This window comes from Gopherus flavomarginatus, chromosome 1 (genome assembly GCF_025201925.1).
Source record: "Gopherus flavomarginatus isolate rGopFla2 chromosome 1, rGopFla2.mat.asm, whole genome shotgun sequence".
NCBI lineage: Eukaryota > Metazoa > Chordata > Testudines > Testudinidae > Gopherus > Gopherus flavomarginatus.
The window spans coordinates 54,879,238-54,896,300 of NC_066617.1; the positions used below are offsets into that span (position 1 = coordinate 54,879,238).

Genomic DNA, 17,063 nt, shown 5'->3' on the forward strand with positions numbered 1-17,063 from the left:
CCAATGAGTGCTGTGTTCAATCATAAAACTGGGAATATTATTTTATCGAGGCTCTTGTGGGATTAAACTTGTTCATATTGTGGACCACATTTTAGAAATGTACTCCTCCCCTCCCATTTACGGTCACATACCACTCTGACAACAGCACTTCCTTACCTGGAAGTATTTAATGTATATTTAGCTGCCCTTTAATGCAATTTAGCATTTGGACTCCTAGAAGAGAACCTCTCTACAGATCACTAACATATACTCTTTACAACTGTTTGATAACCACAGGTGTATAGCATTTATTTCTGAGCTTGGCACATTGCAGGATTTTGAAATATGAAACTGCATTGCTCTAATTACTAACTTTCTTCCTTCCTTCCTTCATCCACTTCAGTTCCAGTGTGATTTTAGTGAGCACTATTTTGAAAACCACTAGTAGTAGCACTATGTAGGAGAGCTGTAGCTTTATACCCTCTGGAAGCAGGAGAGCCACCTTACATGTGGTATGAATCAGGAGCTGGTTATCCTTGTGGGTTTGTGAGATAGCAGCTGCTGAAATCCCATCAGATTGAAATGGGGGGAGGGGTAGAACCAAGATGATATAAAAATATGTGATTTTAAGGTTTAATATTCCTCAACCTACAGGGCTAGAATCCCTGCGGAGGCTACTGCAAATATGCTAGGGCCAGGACTGCTGCTGGACTAGTAATTGGAAAGGAAAAAAAAAAGACACTTTGCTATCACCTGTCATGACAGATAATATGAATTGGTGGAAGTGGCATGCCCAGTTATATTAATAGTGAAAATCTGTTTGTTCATGGCAATCAAAACAAAAAAAGGGATCCTTCCAATTAATATAACGGTAAAAGTGATTTGTCTAGTATTTCCTTAAGGAGACACTCCATTGCATTTCTTAATAGTAGAGTAAATGATCCCTATAATCATTGCTTTCCACCCTTTGGAGTAGAGTATGCTGAGTGGTACTTCCGCCATATTGCACCTTTTTGGAATTTATTAAACACTTTAATGTATGGATTCCAGACATGTTCTTTGTAGAATGTAGCTTTTTGATTGGCATGTAGCCAAGTCAAAAGGTTGAAGAGCTATTGGTTTCCACGATGTTGCTAGCACACTGAGGTTCCACTGCAGTTAAGCTAGTTGAAAATTTTGAAGTAGGACTGAAAGCTCACCACATACAAGGCTAGCAGTTTAGAGCATTCAGTTTTGTGTTGTGCCAGGGAAGATTGATATATTTTGTTTTAATATGAAGGGTTAATTATATAGCTTATAACTTCAGATAACTGCATTTTTCTAAGACTGGGATTTGTATAATTTAGGTGCCAAAGTGATAGACTGCTGGTCTGCTCTATAGCAGATTTGAAACTAGTATCTAACATTGATTTTTGGTTATATACATGCTATATCTAATATAAGACAGGAAGCATAAGATAAAAACAAGGTGTAGTGGACTGAAAGAAGAGTAGAATCAGGAAAAGTAACTGTCTACAAAATTTCCTAAAACTGTTGCTTGGAAAGTTTGACCTATATGGCTTGCATTTCTGTGATAGCTAACTTTCAAATCTCACTGACAGGCATCTTTGTGGAAAAGTTTTTACATGAGGAAGAACTGCTTTTCACAATTTGCTAGGTTGATGCAGTTCAGAATCTTATTCCAAACTCTCTGGTTGATTTTATCTGCCTTTTTGATTTTAACTGACAAAAAAATAGTGTTCAGTGTTTTTGGCCAACAAAACAGATTTTTCTTTTCTTGGCATCTGAAAATGCAGAGCATGCCTCTTGTTCTCACCAAGAGATGATAGCTGCAGAGGCTATGAATGCAGCAGGATTTAGATCTTTGGGAATTCAGTAGGAGGAGGATGGATTTAGGTAGTACGACAAAGTTCTTCCTCTACCTTGGTGGGTCCTGCGCTTATTGGCCAATTTGCTTGCCTCACTGATTCACCATGTGGGTCAGGAAACAGCCCAGAGACCTTCCCCTCTGGTAGAAGCCACAGTCCAGATCAATTCCTCCTGTGTCTGATCAGGAATTGGGAGGTTTGGGGTGAAGCCGGGCTTGTCCTCTACTCTGGGTTCCAGCCCAGGGCCCTGTGGACTACAGCTGTCTAGAGTGCCTCCTAGTACAGCTACTTCCCCATGGCCTCCTCCCAACACCTTCTTTATCCTCACCACAGGACTTTTCTCCTGGTGCCTGACAATGCTTGTACTCCTCAGTCTTCCACCAATATGTCTTCTCACTCTCAGCTCCTTGTGCCTTTTGCTCCTAGCTCCTTGCATGCACGCCACAAACAGAAGTGAGGTCCTTTTTAAGCTCAGGTGCCCTGATTAGCTAGCCTGTCCTAATTGATTCTAACAGTTTCTTAATTGGCTCCAGGTGTTTTAATTATCCTGCCTATCTTAATTGGTTTTAGCAGGTTCCTGATTACTCTAGTGCAGCCCCTGCTCTGGTCACTCAGGGAACAGAAAACCACTCATCCAGTGACCAGTATATTTGCCCTCTACCAGACTCCTGTACCCCACTGGTCTGGGTCTGTCGCAGCAGGTATATTAAGAGAAAGCTGCCTGATTCCAAGCACTTCATGCGAGTGATGTATTGATGGTCTAGGTTCACCCACTGAAATGAAAATTTAAAAAACGAATTCCTGGATAGGGGCAAATTGCAGGCTATATGTGTTATCGTGGTCCATAAAGCCTTCACAAACAGCACCTATAAGTCATTGACACAGTAGCTCACAATGAATGGAAAAGCAGGAGGAGGAGGAAAACAGATGCCATGGAAAGAAGATAAATTACTGGAAGTTTTGAAGTCCGAATACAACCCTTTGGAAACTAGCTAGTCCCTGACTGGGTGTCAGCTGGATAATTTCAAGTCTGCTGGCTGGCCACTTGTGTACATCTTGGGGGAAGGGTCTGACCTGTCTAATTTTCACTTTTATAGCAAATTGTAGCAAGCCACTGGAGGAGGGGGTGAAGTGTTCTGACAGCTGGCTGAGGGAACTGTGTGGCAGGCTGGGAGGTGGAAGAGAGCCTGTTGGAAGGAGAAAGGAGGGAATAACAGCTGACTGGAAGCCAGGGTTCCCACTTGTTGGGGATAGGAAGGAAGTGAGAAGAGTACTCAAACTGAAGAGGAGCATGAAAGTATACTTTAGTACTTTACGATAAGCGTGTGTGTGGTTCTCCTTCACAAACTCTACAAATTTGTAACATTGATGCAATGTAGATATATTTTTTGTGCCAAAGAATAAAACGTTTCCTGCTTTCTTTCCCTGTATCTTTCAATTTCACATACTCTTATTTTTTTAGTCTTCGTATATTGTATTAGGAACTTTGTTGCTTACATTCAAATCAGTTAAAAGTGTCTTCTAAAGGGACTTTGCTTTTTACATCTAAGTTATGTGAAGCCTAGTCTTTTAGTTCCATTATACTCTAAGGTGCTTTGTGATGGCTAATACAGGACAACCTGGTAACTTGTACAAAGGATTCTAGGACCTGAAGGTATGAGGACACTTTCAGCTGACCTGAAAACAATACAACTTCTTTGTTGAAGGAAATAATGCAGAGATAAGAAATCAAAGCACTGTTCTTTTTAAAAAATAAATGTAGCAGAGCTGTGCTTCTCTGACTGCCACTTACTCACCTTTCTGTCCGCTAATGATCTTTCGGTCCAGGCTTACTCTTGACCCAATACTTCCTTTAGTTCATGTAGATTTCCAACCGTACTCCTGTCTTTGCTCTCATAGCACTGCTCTCATTCCTTTCACACTCATCCATGTACTCACTCTGATACAGTCGTGTTCCCCAATACCCATTCAACTCCAAACCTAGATCTCCACATACAGCTTAAAGCCAAAATTTATATCCTTGCACAGGTGCCACTTTCAAACTGAAATGCATCAGAATTGCCATGCACATTTGGAATATAGGCACAAATTTCAACATAAGCTTCTAGATGGCAATCAATTATATTGTGAGGATCACTATGTTCATACTGCACAGTGACAGATAAAAGCTCCCTGTTGCTAAACACATTGTACTGTTTCTGTTTAGCTGTACTTTACTCTTTGATATAATAAAAGCTCAAGTTGGAAGTTGATTTCCCATACTCAAAATCTGTTTCCAAATACACTTGTGGCCTAACAATACATAGGTAGAGCCCTGCACGGATACAAAATTTGTATCCACATCCGATCCACAAAAATAGTCTGTGAATATCCATGGACATAAAGCAGATATCCATGGATTTGCAGGGCACTACATGTAGGCAGTGGTGAACTGTTACATGGTTTCATTGTTCTTTGCTGACTACTGTCCATTCTACTTGGATTAACTCAGTAGATCCTGTGATGAGGCAAGGGCAGATGGCTACAGTAAAGTACTGAGGAACAGGTATGTTAGCCCCAGGCTAAACAAATCCCTAGGACCATGGTAACCAAATGGCAGTTGCTCCAGGTTAATCAAAGCACCTGGGGCCAATTAGATCTTTCTAGAAGGCAGTGGAGATAGCTACATTGATTAGAACACCTGCAGCCAATCAAGACAGGCTAATCAGGGCACCTGGGTTTAAAAAGGAGCTCACTCCAGTCAGCTGGGGAGGAGCCAGAGGAGAGGAAGTGCGTGTGAGGAGCTGGGATCAAGAGACGCAAAGAGCTGCGAGGGTGTGCTACTGGAGGATTGAGGAATTATCAGACAATCAAGCATTATCAGACACCAGGAGGAAGGTCCTGTGGGGAGGATAAAGAAGGTGTTTGGAGGAAGCCATGGGGAAGTAGCCCAGGGAGTTGTAGCTGTCATGCAGCTGTTACAGGAGGCACTATAGACAGCTGCAATCCACAGGGCCCTGGGCTGGAACCCGGAGTAGAGGGCGGGCCCGGGTTACCCCCAAACCTCGCAACTCCTGATCAGACACAGGAGGAGTTGACCCAGACTGTGGGTTCCACCAGAGGGGAAGATCACTGAGGTGAGCAAATCCGCCAATAAGTGCAGGACCCACCAAGGTAAAGGAGGAACTTTGTCACAATCCGTAAAAGTTACTTAATCAAACAAGTGCAGAAAAATTAAATTATACTTAGTTGTTGAGAAGATGTCTGTTTTCTCTAAATTCATTTATTGCTGTTGAGATTTTTTGCAAAGAAGTGTATGTTCTGTGATTACCATTTTTCAGTTTTATATTAACTTTCAAAATATCCATTGTATTTAGAGATTGAGGCCAGGATCTTAGCAGAATTCAAAAACAGAGTAGATATTTTAGATGGATAATGAGAACATCCACTATTATCGGTACATTAGAGAGGATAAAACAATTTTTAGGAGGAATAAAATCATCATGCTTCATGGTGTAAGCTAATCACTGACCTATATAGGTTAGAAAGAATTTTCCCCTATTTACAGGACTTTGCATAGTGGGCTTTCTTGCACCTTCCTCTTAAACCACTGTCACAATACCTATGAGATGCAGAACTATCTGGTATAATAATAAGGTACATTAGTAGGAAGTACATTTAACAAAGTAACTTTCAGTTAAAGATGTACTATACCAATATATTAAATAACTGAGGCAACCATTCTGCCGCAGTAATGTATTGCATTTGCATTAGTAACCTAGATGGAATTCTTATTTCTTAAGTGATAAAGAAATGCAGAATAGATCGCTACATCTTTAAGCTGCCTCCTTAAAGAAATAAGAGAGAGAAAACAATCACTTGATCATTTAATATATGCATTTATACTTGGGCCTTCGTGGCAATCCTTATTTTACTACACTGTTACAAGATGTACTGTGACAAACCCAGACCAGTGGGGTACAGGAGTCTGGTAGAAGGCAAATATACTGGCCACTGGATGAACAACTTCCTGTTCCCTTAGTGACCAGAGTAAGGGCTGCCCTAGAGCAATCAGGAACATGCTAGAACAAATTAAGACAGGCAAGCTAATCAAGACACCTGGAGCCAATTAAGAGCTTTCTAGAATCAGTTATGGCAGGCAGGCTAATCAGGACACCTGGTTTAAAAAGGACCTCCCATCAGTTAGTAGAGGGTGTGTGCAAGGAGCAGGGAGTATGAGGGTGTGCTGCTGGAGGAGTGAAGAGTTCAAGCATGATCAGGCTTCAGCAGAAGGAAGATCCTGCAGTAAGGATAACGAAGGTGCTGGGGAAGGCCGTGGGGAAGTAGCCCAGGGAGTTGTAGCTGTCACGCGGGCGATACAGGGAACATTGTAGACCGCTGCTATCCACAGGGCCCTGGAGCCCGATGTAGAGGGTGGGCCCAGGTTCCCCTTATCCCCCCAACTCCTGATCAGACACAGGAGGAGTTGACCTGGTCTGAGAGAAACACCAGAAGGGAAGGTATAAATTGGAAAGGGATCTGGCCTGTCTGTGACCCACTAGGTGGGACATAGAGACTGTGGGGATTGTTCTCCATTTTCCCCATGCTGGCCAGTGATGAGGTTAGCTGAGTGGACGGCAGGTTTGAGCCACAAGCAAAAGTGACCAAACTGAGGGCTGCCGTGAATCTCTAAGGTGAGCAAATCCGCCTATAAGTGCAAGACCCACGAAGGCAGAGGAGGAACTTTGTCACAGTACCTACATAAAAGAAGCCTTGCATCTTAAAAAATACAACATAACAAAAATTCTATTTTTGTTGGAGGGTTTTGAGAGTTTTGTCCTGGTACATCATACAAAAATTCATTTGACAGGATCACAAACTGAAAAGCTACTTGGGTTTCCTCAACAACAAAGTAGCAGTGGAGCCATGTCATTTCAATTTCTCACTCCTTGGCTGACTGTGTGTGTGAAATCTCCACTCTTCAGCCCATTACTGTGGGTTACTAGATATGAGCAAAGTTTTAAAAGTCACAGAAATATCACATTTCACATAACAAAAAAGGAAAAAAATAGTGTCAAGTGAAGTCTATCACCCAAACATAGTTCCTATTCTCACAGGCTCTGCAAATTCTTAGTAAACATTAACACCATCTGAATGACATGAGCATGCCGATATCAGTTTTACTCTTGTTGTTATGTATCAACTTAGTAGGGTTTTGATCTTCAAAACAGTTGCTCTGAAGAACAGTGCATTATTCCTTCCAGCCTGACACACACATTGTATACCATGCACATTTTGCCCACTGTTATAAGCTCTTCTCCTAGTTGCATCACCCCATGTCTATTGAGGGCTCATCTTCCTAATTCTCCTGAGAAATTTAACAGAGGCCTATGTATGTAAAACAGCAGCACAGAACCACTTTGTTCACCTAGTTTTGAAAGTTTTGAAAATTCAAAAGAATTAACAACATACAATCAAGATGAAAGTTTCTGAAAATAATAGAAAAATCTATCCTGACACCCAGTTTCCCTTTCTTCTCTACTATTTGATAAAGTTCTGTTGTACAGATGATAAAGAGTGAAAAACCTGAAGCTATTAAACTGAGATATTGAGTATTGCAAGGTCTGCATATGTCAAATATAATAAAGTATCTTGTCGGTTTGCAGAAAAGGTTGAGAATCTGATGGCAGCTTACAGTTTAGAAAGGGAAAATGAGAGGAAAAATAAAAATCTCTATGCTTTAGCTTCTGCAAATTTCAACTTCTCTGGATTTTCCCATCCCTATTGTCAAAGGCATGTAAAATCGCAGAAGACAAATGATCACATCTCATTCCCACAGCTCATGTGTGGCCCCCAAAACCATTTAGCACAATATTCCTCTCCTGAAACTAATTATGCGATGATTTTATTGTGTACAACAAAGAGCTAGTAAAAACAGCCCATCAGCTGAAAAGTTTTTTAACAAATCCTTCCACATCAGTGGCTGATATTTGAGTCCCAAGTTGAATCATCAGTCTGAGCAGACATGAGCTCTGTAGGTTAAATTTGTATGTAATTGCACTGAGTTTCGTTTAGCAACTGTTTTGTAGCATTTAAATACTAATACAACTATTGTTCGCTATTCTCCTATACTATTTGATAGTTTCTTCTTCACTTAGTGCCATCTTGTGTTCTAGAAAATCTCTTGCCTCAGTGAGAAATAGCAGTCATGCAAAATTAACCATGGCATGACTCTATTTAGTGTGAAATTGTGTCCAAAGGTATCAAGTTCAGTTGACAAAAAAGTTTTTCATTATTATCCATGGACGTTTTATGTGTCAATCTCTTTTTTGAAAGAAAACAGTTTAATCCAAGAGAAATTAGTGTTGTCTGCAAGTTGAGGTAATTGAAGATCCAAAGCTAACCAGGAAACATAAATTAATCCAAGGAATAATATCAAAAAGTTTACTCCTCTGTCAGAATTTCATCTTACAAGGCTTTCTACTTAGCCCTCTAGAGAAGGTCTCAATCTACATTTGAATGCATGTATTTTAAAATGAGACACAGGGAACTAAAATGATCAAATTTTCATTGAAAAAAATACAGAGTTGCTTCTTATAGTTTCTGAAATAAAAACTTGCATTATGCCTTTAAAATGGAACAGTGCCAGCTTTCTGGGGACAAATTTAAGTGGTACAGAATAACAATATTACATAGCATTAATTACGGTTTTACTTTTCATGTCTTACCCTGAATCTTCATTTCCATGAAGTCTTTTGACATTAAGATTGGAACAGAAGAGAGAAGACTCATATTTTTCAAGCAATTATGTGCTCATCATTTTGAAATTTCAGAAATGTTTGCTAATTAGAGTACCATCAGCTTTGGTATTAAGAGGAGTTACAAATAACTACTGTAATGTACTTGCCAGATTCCAACAGTGGTGTGAAGTCCGACTGTTGGAGTCTGGCAAGGCTGCCTTCTTTCGCCCACACTGTTCAACATCTACTTGGAGCAAATAATGACTGATGTCCTAGAAGACCACATATGCACAGTCAGCATTGGGGAGGCGAACAGTCTCAAATCTTCAGTTTGCTATGACATTGATGGCCTGGCAGACAGCGAAGATGAACTTGCCAACCTTATGGAATGATTGGCTGAAACCTCCGCAAAATATGGCATGGAAATCAGTGCAGAGAAAATCAAACTGAAGAAAAAACAGACGTGATGGGATCAGCTCACACATCACTGTCAGGGGACAAAAGCTGGAGACAATGAAACAGTTCAAGTATTTGGGGGCAATCGTCACTGATGAAGAATCCACGGCAGAAATTTGGGAAAGAACTACGCAAACAATGTCAGCAGTATTATTCCTCCAAAGCCAATTTGGAGGAATAAGAATATCTCCCTGGAATCCAAACTGAAACTGCCGCATGCATTGGTCATCTCCATTTTTCTGTATGCATGAGAAACATGAACCCTTACGGAAGAACTTGAACAGAAAATACAGGTAGTAGAGATGAGATGCTTCCGTAAAACCCTGGGCATCTCCTACTTCGACCATGTCTCTAGTGAAGAGGTCCACAACGTCATCACCCAATGCACTGGGTTATATGAAGACCTCCTGATGACCGTGAAGAAGCACAAGCTGAGGTGGTACGGCTATGTAACAAGATCATCTGGCCTATCCAAGATCATCCTCCAAGGGACAGTACAGGGGAAGAGAAGAAGAAGTAGACAGAAGAAGAGATTGACCACATAAAGGATTGACAGCATAAAAGAGTGAACAGGAATGGACTTCGCAGAGACTCAAGCGCTGACACACAATCGTCAGAGGTGGAGACAATTGGTTGATTGCTCATCAGTGATGGTGCCCCAATAAGCAATGCGATTATGAGAGTGATGATGATGATGACTGTAATGTACCAATGACATTGAACAAACTCTTTGGGAGCTACCAAACTCCATAAAGGAGATATAAGAGGAATCTGTTTGCTACAAAGGTTCATTTCTATTGTCCTAGAAAACGTTTGAAATAAGTCAAATATTAAAAGTGTAAACAAAGTTCAAAATTAACTTTTTCAGGATAGTGTAGAATCAGAGTGGAGGGAAGGGACACTTCTGATAATCTATTTGAAGTAGTTTCATTAGCTGTCCCTGTTGTAGTCCATAGGAGTTTCACCATTAACTTCATGGAGGCCAGGATTTCACCCTAATCTTTCCTCAAAGACTTAGCTGAGACTCCAGGAGATACAGCAGAGAAGTTGCAAATCATGGAGAGGAGTGATTTTAAGGCACTTTTGGACCTTTGCAGTCTGGGGCTGCTATGGCAATTGGAAAGGCCCCTGTGATTTAGACAGTCTTGAGGAGCCTGTCTGTTACAGCAGCCTCCTAAGGCTGCCTTACAGGATGCAGTGCTGCTCAGAATCTCCTCCGTGCTATGTGCTGTGTCCCTTTCCTGGATACATATCTCCCATTCTTAGCTCTGGCCCCAACCTTCCCGCTCTGACTGGCCTTGCAAGGACAGCTTTCTGAAGACATCCATATGGCTCTTCTGTAATGCGTGTGCCAAGATTATAATACTGTCAGACAATCTTTCAGGCTTGAGAGTTTTTATTAGTCTTAAAACTTGTGTGTCATTAAATAATTGAATTTAAATTAGGTGCAACTTGGTATTGAATTTTTATCTGTAAATATTCAAACCCAAACCCTATCCTATCTGGTTATTTTTCATATACATTAGCAGTTTCACAGACTCATTCAGACATTATGGTAAAGACTGGTATAAATTACACTGCTCTACAGCCAAAATGCTTCTGAAATAAATGTAGTCCAACTTTACTAATTCTGGGTCACTTAGAACGAAAATGATGCTTAAAATTGTTGATTGGCTCTAGTTTTCAAGATATGCTATTGGGTCAGTATATACGACCCTTGACTTGGGAATGGCGGAGGATAAGTGAGTTATAAAGGGAAGGGATCTCAATTTAAACCACAAATGACTAAAATACATCTTTGACTGGATCTATGAATAAATCTATGACTCGGTTTGAATAGTACTTGCTTTTTAGGCAAAACAATGAATGATGCAGTCTGAAGCTGGTATTGCATCATACATGATATGAATTGCATCATGTTATTCCTAGAAGTCATGGATGATGCAATCATAATGAAGCTTACATCACTCTGCTGAACAAATTGCCCTATATCAGCTCTAGAAATCATACAGTGTCAGGTGCTTTCTTATTTGTCAGTGTTTGATTTTGCAAAGGGACACATTTCTGTTTAGCCAAAATGAGCAGAGATGCCTCGTACTTGTGTGAACAGTGCAGATAACTTCTGCTATGTTTCTGGTAAAGTGACTTTTGCATCACAAAAGCGCAGTCTAACCACTCTGGTTAAGAAAGCCTATCACCTTTCTTTTGGCTGCAAAATTGGAGATCAGGACAAGAGGTGGGCCCCACACATATGCTGCAACACTTGTGCAACAAATCTTTGCCAGTGGTTGACCAGGAAAAGGAAATCTATGCCTTTTGCAGTGCCAATGATTTGGAGAGTGCCAACAGATCATACCAGCAATTGTTACTTCTGCATGGTGCCTTCAGTTGGGAAAGGTGTGTCAAAGAAGAAAAAGTGGACTGTGCATTATCCAAACATTCCATCAGCTATACGCCCAGTACCCCACGGAGGAGGACTGCCGGTTCCTGATGCACCAGAATCATTCTCACTTGAGTCAGATGAGGAAGAGGAAGAGGATGAAACTTCTGGTCCTGAACCATCAATGTCGCAGGACCCACATTTTCTCCCATCCTCCTCCTCTGAACCACGCCTCCTAACACAAGGTGAACTGAATGACCTTGTCAGGGATTTGGAACTACCCAAGAGTAAGGCAGAGCTGTTGGGCTCCAGACTACAGTAGTGGAATCTCCCGGCAGGCTATCAGGGCAAATGGAGCCCATCAATGCTTGCAGACTATTGCTGGACCGTGACAAGAGATGCTCCATTTAATGAATACAAGAGACAAGCCAAGAAGCGCCGAGTAGACACTGAATAGGACTAAACTATGTACATAATAGTTTTTTGCCTTTTGTTTCATAATAAATTTTATTTATATAACCCTTTCGCTAATTTTTAAAGTGTTACATAAAAAGGACAGGTGAAATATTATCATGTAAAGCAACCATAAACACATAAAAAGACCTAGGTTTACAATTAATGATTAAAACTGTACTATCTACACAATATACATAGACGTAAAATGTAAAAACTTAAATATCTTAGAAACAGTAGCCAATCAGTTGTTTTAATTGTCATATTTGAATTCAGCACATCAAAATACATAATAAATATCACATTTTATCTCTGAAGCAGACGACTTCTCAAAAATTGTAGACCAGTGTTACAAATGTATTGTTCATGCAATCTAATCTTATTTGTAGTCTGATTTACCCAAAATCTCTTGCTTTAAAGTAAACTGTGGATATTCGTGGTTCCTTTTCTTTCAGCGTCTGAGGAAGTCTAGATGCATTTGAAAGGGCTGTCTCATGTGATAAGCCTTTGGAAAGGCATTTCATCTCTCAGACACAGCAGCCATTGTTTGTTCACAGGAAAAGGGACTATAGATTTGTTTATATAGAGGGAACAGAAAATAATTTGCTTTTACATGGTGTCTTCTATACTTCAAGGTATTTAAAATGCTTTTTAAAATCCCAGTTGAGTTCAATTATAGTTGTAGTGTGTATGAGTAGGCAGTTGCATCTGCCATGAGACATTGTTCTCAGTAATAGCACATACACAGATTTACAAATTAGAAATAGTTTAATTGAGAGAAAGTATATTGAAAATGACCACGACTAAGACAATAAGAACATCAGGAGAAGAACACCTCCTGGGAAAAATACATTAATATTTGAAATGGATGGCATAGTTTTTCAGCACTTTTCCCATTTGTAAAACAGTCTTTTATAGGCAGAAAATGCCACAGGGCCAAAGACTGTATTAAACTCATATACTTCATGCTGGAGACATTCTCTTCTGTAAAATACCTCTCTGCTCTCAGCCTGGTTTCTAGAGTACATGCCAAGATCACAAAAAACACTACTATACTGGCACTAATTGGCACTCTTGGCAGTCTTATCAGGGAAGTTGAGAACTGAATGAGTATGAAAATTGAACTTACTTTTCACCCCTAGCTGTGGTGATCTCTCTAAGCTTGATTGAGGTGTGCTAGAGGATTGGCATGTGGAAGCTTGTGTTATTGATACCTGGACAGTATCTATTCTGTGGAGTTGTCTCTCAAAGGATGTCAACTTTCCTGAACAATAAACTCACATTAAGTTAGTTTAAAAAATAAGTTAACCCCACAACTTTCTTTAGTTGGCAAGCTGCCTATTTGCTGGAGTCCTTTCACGTCAAAGTCCGTAGTGGGTGAATAGGTTGTCCTCTGACAATGTCCCAGCCAGTGGTCCATCTGAAATGAATTTGTACTATTTTTTTGTAGGAGAGATGGACAGAGGAGTTTGACAATGTCAAGACTGACAGGAATGTTTACCCAAAGCTTCACTCAAGCTAAACCTGACTCTTCAAAGAAAATATATAGACGAGGATTTTCACAGTCTGAGTAGTCTAAAGTTAGGTTCTTAAATCCGTAGTTAGGGAACCTAAAAAGTGGCCTGATTTTCAAAACTGCTGAGCCCCTAGCTCTTTCTATTGACTTCATTAAGAGATGCTGAGTGGTTAGCACTAAGAAAAATGAGGCATCTTAATAAGGTACCTAACTATGAACTTTAAAGTCCAACTTTAGGTCCTCATTTATGAAATTCCAGGCTTTAACTTTCTTTATTTGAAGTTTTCTGAGCAGCTGATTTTTTTTTCTTCAGTGAGCTGAAGTAGATAAATATTTTAATATTTCTCACATTACTTCTCACATTACTTCTTGAAATTAAGAAGATGTGCTATCTCAGACTTTATAAGGATTTCACCTGATTTCTGGATCAATGTGGTTTGGACAAGATTCAAACATTGGAATACTTGTCTCAATGAGATTGACTCATTGCTAATTTGTAGCACATTGTACCACACTACCATCAGTGGCTGCATGTAGATATTAGCTTTGTTTAAATTAGGATTTTGAAGGCTATTTTATGTTAAGGATTACAAGTAACAACTCTTAAAGTGACTCTTGTTCTTATTTTGAAATAATATAATTTATTGATAATTTTGAATGATAGTGAGTTCAAGATGTGGAAAGAATAATCAGAAAGTCTATTCGTGATGAAGAAAACTACTATGATGTTTATGTAGTGGAACAGGTGTAGACATCAGTGATTATTCCTCTTAGAGTTGGGTGGTTGTAAAGACTCTAGACTGAGATTTAGGAGATTTTGGGTTCATATTCTGATTCTTCCACAGAGTCCTTGCATAATCTTAAGCAACGCCAATAATCCCTCTGTGTCTCCATTTTCCATCTACAAAATGAGCATAATGATATTTCTTTGTCTCTACCTTTTGGCTGTCCTATCTGTTTAGGTTGTAAGCTCTTTTTTTACTGTATATTTTCTCTGAGGGGCCTCAGTCTGTTGGACCATCTAGATGCTACTGTAATGCAAATAATAATTTCTAATAAGCTGTTAGAGAAAGCATGTGCACAGCAGAAAGAATAGAGATTACCACCACATCTTAATATTTCTGGGCCTCAGCCCGCTGCTTTCTACTGTGTAGTATTAGGCATTCTGTTAGTGGCATCACTAACAAAATCCAAAGGCATTTTCTTTGGCCCAGTGTCTTTTACCAACATATTAGTATAATCCCTTTAATCTCATTTTTGGCAGGTAGAAGTTTTTATAAAATGCTGCTGAGACTGACCTTCAGATGTCGTTTGTAGTTGTTCCTTGAATAATCTCCCTTTCTTCCACCCAATACCTCAAGAAAACTCACAGCTTTTGTTTTGCCTTCCATTGCTGATCTTTGCATCAGTGATTTTCCTTTTGCCAACTGCTGTCTGAATTGCCTTCCCAAGAACTGTATTTTCCTGTCTGAATTAAACTGTAATATCCTAAGGGCAGGGACCATGTGTTGCATGTGTCTGCTAAAACCTGTATACACCTTTGACACTCCATAAATATTAATGATTTTTCTAAATTATTGTGCCATTAATGTATAAAATCCTTCTGTTACTTTTTGTCAGATAAATATTATTTGCCATGGCAGAGCTTAGTGCTCAGTAATATGTTCTCAGTAATGTTTGAAGTGTGTGTGATTCATATTTAACCTTTATCTCGACAAATTGAATCTTAATGCAGAAATTTAATACTCTCCAATCTTTTACAGTAGGGAAGACCACACACTCCCTCTCTATGGGTTTGTTTGTTAGCATTGTTCCATAGAAAGGGTTTAGGTTGCCACAGCTTCAGTTTCCGTTCAGTCTACTACAGTGGAATTTAGCAAAGCAAAATGAGTCATATTTGCATACACACAAAACTGTTTCCTATTGACAGTCAGCTTATTGCTGTAAATAGGAAGCAAAGTTTCTTAGCAGAATCAAAATGTAAGGCACAATGTAGCTTGACAGAAATATTACAGGCACTATAAAGATACTATCATCTAGTGAAATGTAGAAGGATTAAGATTCCAGTAAAACGCTGACTATTGTAGTGATATCTGGACTTTCTAGTCATTTTTGCTTTTGTTTTCTTTTGCAAGGGTAGGAAGAAATATGTGTTAGTAATAATAAATAATATGTGTACATTGTTTTCTGAGAAAACTCCCCCTGGAATAGTCAATACCCAATTATTAAGGAACTCACTTGGGAAGTGAGAGACTCAGGTTCAACTCTGATCTGAATCAGGCACCACGGAGACTTCAGTCTGGGTCTCCCATATTTCCACTGTGTGTTCTAATCACAGGGCTATTGGCTGTTCTGAAATCTCCCTCTCTATTTTTTTTTTTTGTTTTTTACCAGAAACTCCATACCAGATCGGGACACCTTTTTTGATGAAAATGTCAATGAAACTGCTAAGTTCCAGTGAAAAGCCTTTCATTTTTGATGAATCAGTATTTTTCAACAAAAGGTTCCCAATCACCTCTAATACAGAAAGAGTCTGGCTTGGGAGAAAGAGAGGCTCAATAGGTTGTCCTCTCTATGAACAACTTCCAGATCATTTGCCAAAATTTTTGAAAGAATCATTTAAAGTTTGCACACCCAGTTAACTCAAACCAAGGCAAATTTCAATTCATTTTGTTTTTGAATGAAATATTGTACACAGCTCTATTATTAGGTCCTGTAATCTATCACCTGCCACTGCCAGATTTTTCCTTCCAGTTTAGTTTATTTCCATTTTGTCCATTTGAAAATATTGAAGGAGATGGGTCTTCTGCTTTTCTGAGTCTGTTGCATTACCTAAAGGATCTTCCTTGTATTAAGCTCATTCTGATGTTAATCTTGAATTTCTCAATTAATTTTATCTCATGTTTGACACTATATAACTCCTCTCCAGCCTTGGGATTTGTATCCTTCAAATATTTGTAGACGGCTGTGAAGTTCCCTCTTAATAGTTACTTGATCAACCTATACATTTTCAGTTTTTGTCGTCGTTCCTTGTAAGGATTATAATTACGCTTATTACAATGTAAGAACTTCAATACAAAAAACATGGCTTATTTTATCAGTTGCACATTGTTGGGAATAGTTATCGTGGTATTTGGATATTTAACAACAAGTCAAATCATCTAGTCATCTAATCATGTTTGGGGCTCTTCTGTACATTCACTCTGTCAGTGTCTTTATATTAAAGAGGTACCCAGGGCTGAATGCAATTTTCTAGCCTTCATACTAAAGCCTTATGGATAGGGCCATCCCTGCCTGGGGCTGCATAGGATCTATATATACAGTCCAAAATTGCACTGGCATATTTTGCTGCTATGTCACATGGAAAATCCTAGTCCACTTTGCTACCAACTCTCACTTACAGATCTTTTTTCCACATTATACATTCCTGGGTTCTCCCTTCCATTAAATATGTTTCATAATTTTTTCCCCAGATGCAGTATGTTATATTTTCACAAACTGGAATCACATTTTGTTAGAATATTCTGCCCACATTCCTAGCTCAGAGTTCCTCTGTACTGTCCATTTGTGCATGCTGTTGTTTGCAACAAGTTCCAGCTAACACATCTCCAAATTAATTAATGAGTTTACTCTCTTTGAGATCATTAATGGTCTATTTAGATTGTAAGCTTCACAAGGCAGGAACAATATCT

General features: G+C 39.3%; 1 protein-coding gene across 5 annotated transcripts in view; it reads left to right on the forward strand.

Annotated features, from left to right (window-relative positions):
- IMMP2L (inner mitochondrial membrane peptidase subunit 2) overlaps positions 1-17,063 on the forward strand; it is an 836,308-nt gene that overhangs the window by 693,906 nt on the left and 125,339 nt on the right. The window contains exon 6 of one of the 5 annotated variants that reach the window (XM_050936399.1): positions 15,766-16,223. The exons of the other annotated variants lie outside the window; for them this stretch is intronic. Within the exon in view, the coding sequence (XP_050792356.1) occupies positions 15,766-15,798 (33 nt within the window). The 3' untranslated portion in view covers positions 15,799-16,223. Of the gene's footprint in view, positions 1-15,765; positions 16,224-17,063 lie in introns of those variants that run through there. 5 annotated transcript variants of the gene reach the window in all.